Source organism: Carassius auratus, linkage group LG28B (assembly GCF_003368295.1).
Source record: "Carassius auratus strain Wakin linkage group LG28B, ASM336829v1, whole genome shotgun sequence".
Taxonomy (NCBI): Eukaryota; Metazoa; Chordata; class Actinopteri; order Cypriniformes; family Cyprinidae; genus Carassius; species Carassius auratus.
Window position 1 is genome coordinate 3,269,494 of NC_039293.1, and position 10,902 is coordinate 3,280,395.

The window sequence follows — 10,902 nt, forward strand, 5'->3', positions numbered from 1 at the left end:
TAAAAGCCACGTCTTCAGTGGATAACCCCGGTCTCCTGAAGGGTTATTTAATAATTAAATGCAAAAAAATAAATAAACAATACTACAATTAGATAGAATCATAACTTTAAATGCCTCACTTACCAAGAAGCCACCCATCACGTACCCTGCCAGCTTGGAGTCTCATCCCAACCATGCTGTTTTTAAGGATGTATGAATCATGGGTTGACCCAGGCCACCTTGCCACAATATTTGTTAGGCGCATTTGTGCATCACATATTATCTGCACATTTATTGAATGGAAATGTTTCAGATTCACATATGCAAATTCTTCTTCAGATGGCGCCTTTATAGCAATGTGTGTGCAGTCGATCGCTCCGATAACATTAGGAAAACCGGCTATCGCTGTAAATTGCATTTTACTGTTTGGCTTGTCAACTGCATCATATGGGAACCTTATATACCTTATATACCTTTGGAAAGAACCAGTTGCCAGGAAACCAAGTGTTGTCAGCACCTGCAAGGGAACGGGTATTGCGTGGATCCTCATTGTCTCTCTCTCTAGATTCGGACCCAACTCAGCACAGAGCTCCAAGAGGATAGCCCTTGGAAATCTGAAACGGCTGATAAGCCAGTCATCATCCTGGGCCAGAAAATCATTGTGGTCCCTAAAAACTTGTTCTCGTCGGATTCTGCCATTAGCAATGTCCTCTAATAAGGCCAAAGCTTGACTTGTAGAACAATTTGTTGTGTAATGTTTGCAACTTCACTTCAATGCCTGTAAGAGTCGCCAACGGACAAAAACAATGAGAAATGAACGTACGCCAGACATGAAATTGGCTTGGAGGAACGCACATTTTTGCGTTAATTTCACTGTCAGTACATCCGACCGTGAGCGTGAAAGCTGGCGTACGCAAAGTTTTTGTGCATACGCAAGGTTGATATATGAGACCCCTGGTATCAGAACACAACTGAATATGTAATTACAAAAGCAGGAATACTAACAGTTGGATATTTTTGGTATATTATGAAGAAAACCTTTTACTTCCTTTTTCTTAGTATGAGTCTGATTCTCCATCACCGTCTGCATCCAAATCTTCCTTTTTCTCCTTTATTCTGAGTGAAGTAAAAGATCTGCTCCAATCTTCATCAAACGATGATCCCTCTGTATCATCTGTATATTCTTCACTGTTTTCTCTAAGGATGTTCTCTAATCATTGCAACATTATAGAGCCCGATTCCTTGTTTTTATGATGACGCTAAAGAAAACAGTAACTATTTTCTTATGCTCAATCTTGACTCTCTCTAGAACATCTGGAGGAGCTCCACTGTCAAACACTGCTCGTCCTAATATGAAGTTTGTTTTCTCACACATTTCCCCCAGCAGAACAATCCTCAGGGGATCACATTAACACAAAAACACACATGCTTAACCTTAATCTCTTTTTTAAAGTCAGGTCTTTTCAGAAACTCTGCTGGAGTCAAATAACTGCTTTATATTTTACTTTTGTTTGCATAATGTGTTCTCTGTATATTTATTATGTATATATAAATACAAACACATACAGTATTTATTTAGAAAATATTTACTCTATATTTATAATAATATAATTTAGATAATAAATAAATGTATTTAATATATAGACATAGCCTATTTTTTTCTGAAATATATACATCAATCAATCACCTTTATTTATTTTAATCATATACATGCGTTTGTGTATTTACTATAGAAATAATATACACAGGACACAAACATATATTATGTAAACTTTTGTGTGTGTGTGTGTTTTGGGAAGAAATAGAAATGTTGTTGTTGTTGTTGTTTATTGATCCAACAATCAGCTATCTCGTATACATATGAGTGCTGTTCTTCCTGTGGTCAAAATCACTATTACATATACATTTTTACAAAATAAGCATACATTGACGTAAACGCTGATGAATATATGGTAGAATCATCTGCGTAGATAGCAATGGAAGCATTGTTTGAAACTAAAGGTAAATCATTAGTAAATGTTGAAAATAAAAGTGGCCCCAAACAACTCCCCTGTGGCACTCCACAGCTCATAATCCTCATTTCTGAGAAATGTGAGAGAATTCAGTTGTGGTTGAACTGTGGTCAGCGCAACAGCAATTTCTTCCTTCATAATCGAGTGGATCAACTCCAACAGTTCTTGTTTTTCAACTCCAGCCATAACTTTTATAGGGGTTACCTGTTCCTGAAGGCTCAGATTCTTTATCTTTGACTTTGACCTATTCCGTTTGTTCTGTTTGCTCCCGCCTGCAGTTTCCTCGTTCATTTCTTCCAGACAAACATTTAACAATAACTGTATGCTCCTCACTCTATCATCTTTATCTCCTCACTCCTCACGCATGCATGTATATACGTTTTTATAACAAAAAAAATATACATATAAAGATGCCAAACTTCCAAACTTCCTATTCATCAAATAACCTGAAAAATATCTACTCTGCTATTTTCAACATAATAATAATAATAATAATAATAATAATAATAATAATAATAATAATAATAATAATAATAATAATAATAATACATCATATTAGAACATTCTAATCAGACTATTTGAATGATTTCTGAAGGATCGTGTGCCTGGAGTAATGATGCTAAAAAATCAGCTTTGAAATCACATAAAAATTATATTTTACAATATATTCAAAAAGAAAGCCATTGTTGTAAATAGTAAATCCATTTCAGAATATTACTGTAGACTACGTTGGATGAAATAAATGCAGGCTTGGTGAGCAGACATCTTTATAATACATCTTACCGTTAAAAACTTTATACTGGTAAAGTAATAATATATATGTCATGTTATAAACTGTGAAACCAGAAGCTTCACCAAGCAGAGTGGATTATGTCAAAACAATATCATTTCGTTTTCTTGGCAGGTTCATTCAAAATGCTTCGAGAATTTCTGTCTACAAACTTTATGGTTGCACTTTATTTTACAGTACGTGTACTAACATGTACTTATAGTGTACTTACAGTGTATTTATCTAAGAAAGTTCTGGTAATACAAGGTAACTACATGGGGTAGGGTTAGGTTTAGGGGTAGGTTCAGGGTTAGTACCTAGTTATTACATAGTTATTGTAATTACTATAATAAGTACATAGTATGTACATGAGGAACAGGACTGTAAAATAAAGTGATACCAACTTTATAATAATTAGAGGTGAAGCTAAATGTGCCAGTAAAATAGAGATTGTTTGGGGGAGAAAAAAAATAACAAAAGACGCTCAAACGAAAGAGGACAATTATCTGAAGAAGCTACACACAGCTGCTTTCAAACATCTGTGAGGTTTAATCTGAGTCCCATCTGTACTTCACTCATCTTTACATCAGAGATTTCAGTCAGAATAAAACAGCAGGAAAACATTCAAGAGCGAAAAGAAAACTGAGAGACATCAAACTGATTCATTCAAGATATGCAGCAATCTACTATGGTGAAGTTCTCAATCCAGTGTGAACCACATGAGAGGAACAGATGTTTAATAAGGCATTTCAGTCATGAACTAGTTCCTCCTGAAGTTTATGATGCAGCAGTTTATAATCTAGATACTTGATGTAAATAAATCTTAACGTTACCCTCAGATATACATGTAGAAAGTGCCGAGAGGAGCGTTTGTGTTTATATGGCACGTCATTATGATTCCTAATTATCCTCCAGTCTGTCTCACTCTTTCACATCTACTACAGCTATACACCCTCATTAGTGAGTGATTTGAGATGCTCTACACAGACAGCAGTTTCGGGAGCCTGAGCTATTTTTATAAACCGGGTTCCTATTCAGACACTACATCACGTGACAGCAACAACAACATGAACAATGAACGACTGTATTTTTATTAGCTAACCTTAATAAATAATGTAGTAGGGTTAATTAATAATGTAATGAGAGTATTGTTCCATGGTCATCTTGTCGTTGTGTTGGGTTTATATACAGCACGCAAGGTTTATATGCTTCTTCTCCAATTTGAGTGTATCTCTGGCAGAATTACAGCGCCACACACTGGTCTGGCATGAATACTACATTGTTTTGAGTCGGTGTCGAATGTATGCAGGTATTACTTGAAACAACGATTTGCTTATAGAAGAATGATGGGAAAAAAGATTGGATTTCATGATTTATCTGAACTACTGGGTTATTGAAATTGATCAAAATATGATATTACTCAAAATCGGCTGTATTTTTGATTATATTTCGCTAATTTTCTTAAGTTATGACTTTGTCATGAATGCCTAGTTTTTTAAAAAAGGTTTTCTCTTGGTTATGTGACTTTGGGAAATATTAGGCTTTATCGTTGTAGAAACATTATAAGAACGTTCTCTGAACGTTCCGGAACGAGTTGTAACATTTAAAAATGTTACACAAACTTCCAATTAAATCATTTCATGTTCTGTGAACAATGAATGATGAACAAATGCTTTTGTGCTAACATTTTGTTAGTTCGTTAAGTTCGTAACTTTGAAAGAACATTCTTCCTCTTCTGTTAATAGAATGATTTGTGCTCTGATTTGTTTAAAGGTGGTAAGTTCATTAAAAAGGTTTGAGAACCACTTGGTTAAAGGATTCTCTCTCCATATTTTGTCCACAATGATGTAACACAAGGTAGCATAGAGTAGTTTTGCTGCGTTCTGTCTGGAAGCCCTGATGCTGCCTAAACATGCTGTCTATGTAGGCATCGTGATCATCATCTCACTGTTTGTAAGTGAGCGCGAGTGCATCAGAACTCGTCGTCGGAGCTGAGCAGCAGAGTTTTCTCGTTGCTGCAGCTGTTGGAGCGGCTCAGCGGCTTGGAGCGGCTCTGCTGGGTGTACTGCTGATACGCCGGAGAGAAGTTATGGATAGCGTCCTGCAGCATATCGCCCGGATTCATCGTCTCCTTCAGACTGCTGGAGATGCTCATGGGAGCACAGCGACCTGAAACACAGACAGGTTTACTGAGCAAGTTTGTGAGGAGTGAATTAAATAAATAATGAGCTTAATGAATTAAATAAAATGAAAGGTTCCCTATACAGACTCATAGAATTTGTATTAAGGAGAACTATGCATTAAAGGTGCTGTATGTAGGATTGACACCGTGTGGTTGAACTGTGTATTGCAGTGCAAATTCAAAATATTGAGGTGTTTTTTTCAATCGCAAACTCCTCCTCAGACTTGACCACACACAGGTTTCCAGATTAACGACACCAACATGAGCACAGTAGACAATGATTGAGATGAAATACAACGTGTTTTCCAGCAACTGGCGACCCGAGGTGCGAGATACAACTGGGTAAACTGGCAGTGGGCGGGTTTTACAAACCAAAACAAAGATTGACATTCAGGCCAAGAACGCACATCTTCAAATGAGAATTACTGACTGTAGCATTGTATTTTAGATAAACAAGTATGTTAACTTAGCATGTTTCCTAAATAGCTGCTAACATACTATGGTATTTGTATGCTTTAGTAGAGTCAAAAATGTACATACAGCACCTTTAAATGAAGACAGTGAAAACATAAAACGGAGTAAACCTACCGTACTGGCCATAGACAGGAACACAACCTGAGAGAGACAGAGATGGACACAAAATACAGAGAAACAACAAGCGAAACAGACAAAATGACAGCACATCCACATTCAAATTAATATTTGAGAATGGAAACAAACCCAGGAATGAGGAATGACATGATAGAGAGGGAAAAAAGAGAAAGATCAGTTAGAAACATTGAAGAATTCACTGAAATAAGTCTCTTTTCACAGGCTCTCGACGGCACGCTAGTGAAAAGTGAAAGCATCTCACAAGTGTGAGACTGAAGTATACCCAACAGAATCAGAATCGAGTGTGTGAATCTGAATCTGGTCTAAACTAATCATGCAAACACTATCAAACGCAGTCACCCTGGATGTCGAGTCTCTTGTCCATGTAGACCTTGTAAGTGAACGCGTGTCTGAGCGCCAGAGCGGCGAAGAACATCTCGATGCAGATGATGAAGTTCTGGTAACCGGCGGCAACAGTCCCCTCCCCCACGCTGACATCAGGAGAGTTTATGCGAGGAATCGTGCCACATTTCTCCAGAATCGCCAACAGCATCCCTACAGCATGCACAATTTTTATTTGGGGAAATCAGATGTCGGGTCAGAGAATGTGTAGATTATGAGACGAGGTGATGAAGACTCACCCTGCCAGAAGGAGAGGAAGATGACGGATTTGACCATGAGGAACTTCAGCATGGGGCCGTACGGCTCCAGCAGATCCCGAGCGGCGAAGTAGAAGAGGAAGAGAGCGTAGAGCGAGAGACTGACCGAGACGTTATAGATGATGGTCACGTATAAATAACCGCTGGCCGCGCTGAAACACAGACACAGACACACAGAGAGAGAGAGAGATGTGTGATTTACTGTCTGTCAGTCTCTGTGTGTTTGATTCGTGAGCTGAACAGACACACTTGAAGTCTCCGTCTCTGTATTTGCCGAAGGCCTGCAGGATGACGGTGATCACGGCCATCAGAGGCTTCACCACACAGAACTGCAGCGTCGCCTGAGACACACACACACACAGTTATTAATAAATTACATAAAAAATACACTTCATAAAGATAAAGACTTACTTCAAATGACTCAATTAACTATATTTATTTTTATTATTTTTATTTTTTATTCCTACTTCATAAAGTAGCCTGGAGTAAGATGGTATTATTAATAAAAAATAATAATAATAATAATAGATCATGTAGCTTTAACAACAACAACAATACATTTGTTGCAAAATTAAGGTCAAGAAAAATGAAGAAATGTCGTGTCATAAAAAATGAAGACCCTCATCTTTTACAAATATCATAAAATTTTAACCGTGTATAACTGATATACTGATAATTATTTATTCAGTTCTCAGATCATTATTCATTTGTCATTATCAAGCACTTTGTATATGTGTTAAAAGTGTTTTTTCCACTACTCCTTATGAGACATCAACCTATTTATGGTTGAAGATACATGTGTGTGTGTGTGTGTGTGCGTGTCTGTGTGTGCGTGTGTGTGTGTGTGTGTGTGAGTGTCTGTGTGTGTGTGTGTGTGTGAGTATCTGTGTGTGTGTGTGTGTGTGTGTGTGTGTGTGTGTGTGAAGCACCTGTTTGCAGAAGCGCAGAAAGCCGATGGAGTACGTTCTTCCCCACAGACAACAGGTGCCATAAACACAGCTGGACCTGAATGAACACACACACACACACACCTCAGATCAGCTGATGTGTCGTGTGACAGAGAAACAGAGAGGAGCAGTAAACGCTGAACTCACTGGATGGGTTTTCCTCTGATCTCGGCCATGATGGCGCTCTCGCCGCCCAGATACTCGTAACACAAACTCAAGAAGTTATAGATGACAAACGCTGCAGAAACACACCGGTGAAATCTACATCACAGCGATTCATCTCACACAGCACAACTAAAGACATTAAGATACTAGAGTCTCTATATGAGCTAGACTGTTACTGGATGATGACTACTGACTCATATTAGCTGAAACATCTGAGACATGGCTCATATCTAACCAGACGTTACAGATCTCGTGAGCAGTGAGATATCACATCCAGTGTATCTGTGCTGCTTCAGCTGTTGTTTCTACTGAACGTGTCCAGACGAGAAGGAAATCTCACCATCACATTCCTCACTGAGATTCATCACACGACACTGAATATCAGACATCCTGATCATATCTCTGCATGCCTTATAACAATTACTATAACCCACAGTTTCTGCAGGAATTAGCACAGTTAGGGGTGTGCAATATTTATCATCTATGATCATTTCGTAATCGTTGTTTGAACAATATGTAACTAGCAAAAATGCGGTTGCACTTTATTTTACAGTACGTGTACTATCATGTACTTATAGTGTACTTACAGTGTATTTATCTAAGAAAGTTCTGGTAATACAAGGTAACTACATGGGGTAGGGTTAGGTTTAGGGGTAAGTTCAGGGTTAGTACCTAGTTATTACATAGTCATTGAAATTACTATAATAAGTGCATAGTATGTATATGAGGAACAGGACTGTAAAATAAAGTGCTACCAATGCAGTTTTCCCATATATCAGCAAGTTCAGTCACTTGTTCATTTCTAAATGAATGAATCGTCCAAATGAATGGCTCAATGAATCACTCATATAGACACCTACTGGTGGTTTGAGGGTTATATGTAGTTATTAAACAGGCTTAAACCACTAGGCACCAGAACAATACTGTTTAATTATGGTTACAGTTAACGTTTCTACATGGAAACTGTGTTAACAATGTAGAAGTGAATGGTTAGGCATCACTGACACTACAGAGGAAATAAAAAAGCATAACATGAGCTAATCTATGCAGTGAATTCACAGAAGCAGACGTCAGGTGATTCAGAAACATTAGTCATGTAAACAGAGCAGATGTGCGTGTCTGACCTTCATAGCAGTCTCGGACGGTGTCGAAGTAAACGTAATACTCCTCGTTAGTGAAGAACAGCAGACTGAGCCACGAGTCGAAGGCGTAGATGGGCACGATGAAGAGGATGCGCACGATGTGCCGCTGCTCGTTAGGAGTGTTATAGTAGCGCAAGTGCATGTAGATCTGACACACACACAGACAATAGATGATATTAATACTTTCATGTTTACAACCATGTTATTCTTTATTAATATTCATGCTGCATTAATTGATGCTGTGTTGAACATACAACAATCATGCTAATGAATTAAACATGGAAACTGAGCAGAAACAGAACTTCCTGTATGTTTGTCAAACACATGAATAAAAGCATGTCTGTGTGTCAGTGGAGCAGCTGTCTCTTCTGTCAGCACAACTCTCTGTGTGTGTGTGTGTGTGTGTGTGTTTGTTACATGTTCATAAAAGCTGAACTATCACGCCACACACACAGCTCCGAATGCTGTTGCTAAGCAACCAGCTCTGCTCTCTGATGTCATGCCACCTGTTGCCAGAGCAACTGCTCATCATCATTATAAGCCAGCTGAACCTCTATGATAGCACAGATATATTATGTAATGTGAAGCTTACAATAAATATTGTGATTTATATATATATGATAGATTTATACAGAAATATACAAATAAACGTGTTGCCTGCCCTGAGATGTTCACATTTATTGATCATCTACAGAAATCTGCAGTCGTCTTTTGTGAAAACTACAGATTGTTCTTCTCTCTTTGTGTATCCCCACTCACAGACAGTTGGATTGAGCCCAGTGCATTATGGGTGTTGAAGTCTTTCTGCTTTTTGAGCACCACAGACCTTTTTCTACGTTTCTCAAGTCTTGTAAAAAGTGATTTAAAAATAAAAACTGCATTACTACTGCCAAGTTTTATTAAACGCACATCTAGTGTGTTATCTTTTCAATACATAAATATTTATTTCACAAAGTAATTCAACTACATAGTGCAGTCTAGAAGGAGTTTGTCAGGTGTAAGGAATAGGTTTCTGATTGTGAATGCACCTGTTGGCAGGTGAGCAGCAGAGCCGTCCAGGTGAAGAACCCAGAGATGGTCTGAGCCGCGGGGGTCATGAGGAAGATGGGCGTCTCCCACGACCCGTTGTGACCCCCAGGGGCCACCGTAACGACCCCTGGCCCCGGCGCCATGGCAGCAAGAGAGTCATTCCATGAACGCTCCGATAGTGACACGCCCCTTCTCCATCGCAGAGCCATCTGTGGACGAGGACCAATCAGAACACAGAAAACACACCAGGGGGAGGAGCTAATACTAGTCAAAACAAATCTACTCTTTTCACAAGACTGTGATGATGCGTTGAATGGTCACCAGCATCGTAAATATACTCTCCCATTCACTCCTCTTCAAGTGAACCCAACTATCATGATTTCCGCCGATGAGAAACCCAGAAAAGGTTAAAGTCCATAGAGGTTTCACTAGTAGTGAAGTGTCAATCATACAAAGCTTGTCAAATCTGTGGATTTCACACGTGGTACCATAATATTGATTGATATATACACAAGAATCACGACTGACCGAAACACTGACAGCATCTGAGCTTGTGTTTGTGCTCCACAAGATGAACATCTCAAACATACATCTCATATAGTGGCTCTAGGCCTACCTGTCGTAAAAGAGACTATTTAAGTGAACTATCCCTTTAAATTAACACAATGAGGGTTGATGAGGTGAACTGAGGGTTAATGTCGTCAAAACAATACGCAGTGCCTTAATACTGTGATATCCACAAGGTACACAGTGTACCACCGCAAAATACTAAAAATATACCGTGGGTTTATTATACAATAAGTCCAACAGGGAACCATGTTTAAAAACCTACATCTTTGCACCTTTTTTTTTTTTTTTTTTTTTAATCGCAGGTTGAGAATCATCACGTCTGGAGAGAGAAATCGACATTTATGAAGATACAATGATGGGGTCACAAACTAATAGAACAACGCGTTATTTCAGTGTCATTGATGTTTGTGGTTTTATAAAGATCTCCAGTTCTGATCACACAATCGAAGAAATCATAAAACCGGCGACTTTATAAATAAAAAACGTTTACTCTTTGTCGATAGAAACGATAAGGCTTATATATGACGGCGGATGATAGCCTCGCGAGCGGGTGCTCTGATGCTGATGCTGCCTCTCTCCAGCTGATGTGGACTTCAAACAGATCTCCTGATGCTACACATGTACGTTATCAGAACCCGGTACTCACGGTTTCTCAGTGGATCCCGCTCATCGGCAGGTCTCCTCTCAGGACGTGAAACCCCGTCGCATGATGCTCTGCTCCGCGACGCGTTCCGTCCGCGAGCGAGCGTTCTCTCCCGGTGACGTCACCAAGCCAGCCAGGCGACGCCTCATCATCGCATGCACTGATGAGTCTTTAGCACACAAAAGATGATGCTGAATAGATTAGGTGTTACTGC

The 10,902-nt window shown here is 39.0% G+C and overlaps 1 protein-coding gene across 1 annotated transcript; it reads right to left on the reverse strand.

The window, feature by feature from the left end:
• Positions 1 to 3,544: 3,544 nt before the first annotated feature.
• Positions 3,545 to 10,836, reverse strand: LOC113067749 (transmembrane protein 184B-like). The gene is made up of 10 exons (XM_026240201.1): positions 10,692 to 10,836; positions 9,475 to 9,684; positions 8,429 to 8,594; positions 7,287 to 7,377; positions 7,122 to 7,197; positions 6,442 to 6,533; positions 6,175 to 6,344; positions 5,894 to 6,088; positions 5,531 to 5,557; positions 3,545 to 4,929 (listed from the first exon to the last, which is right to left on the reverse strand). The coding sequence occupies exons 2-10, from the start codon at positions 9,682 to 9,684 to the stop codon at positions 4,733 to 4,735; spliced, it is 1,224 nt and encodes a 407-aa protein (XP_026095986.1). The 5' UTR covers positions 10,692 to 10,836; the 3' UTR covers positions 3,545 to 4,732.
• Positions 10,837 to 10,902: the final 66 nt, after the last annotated feature.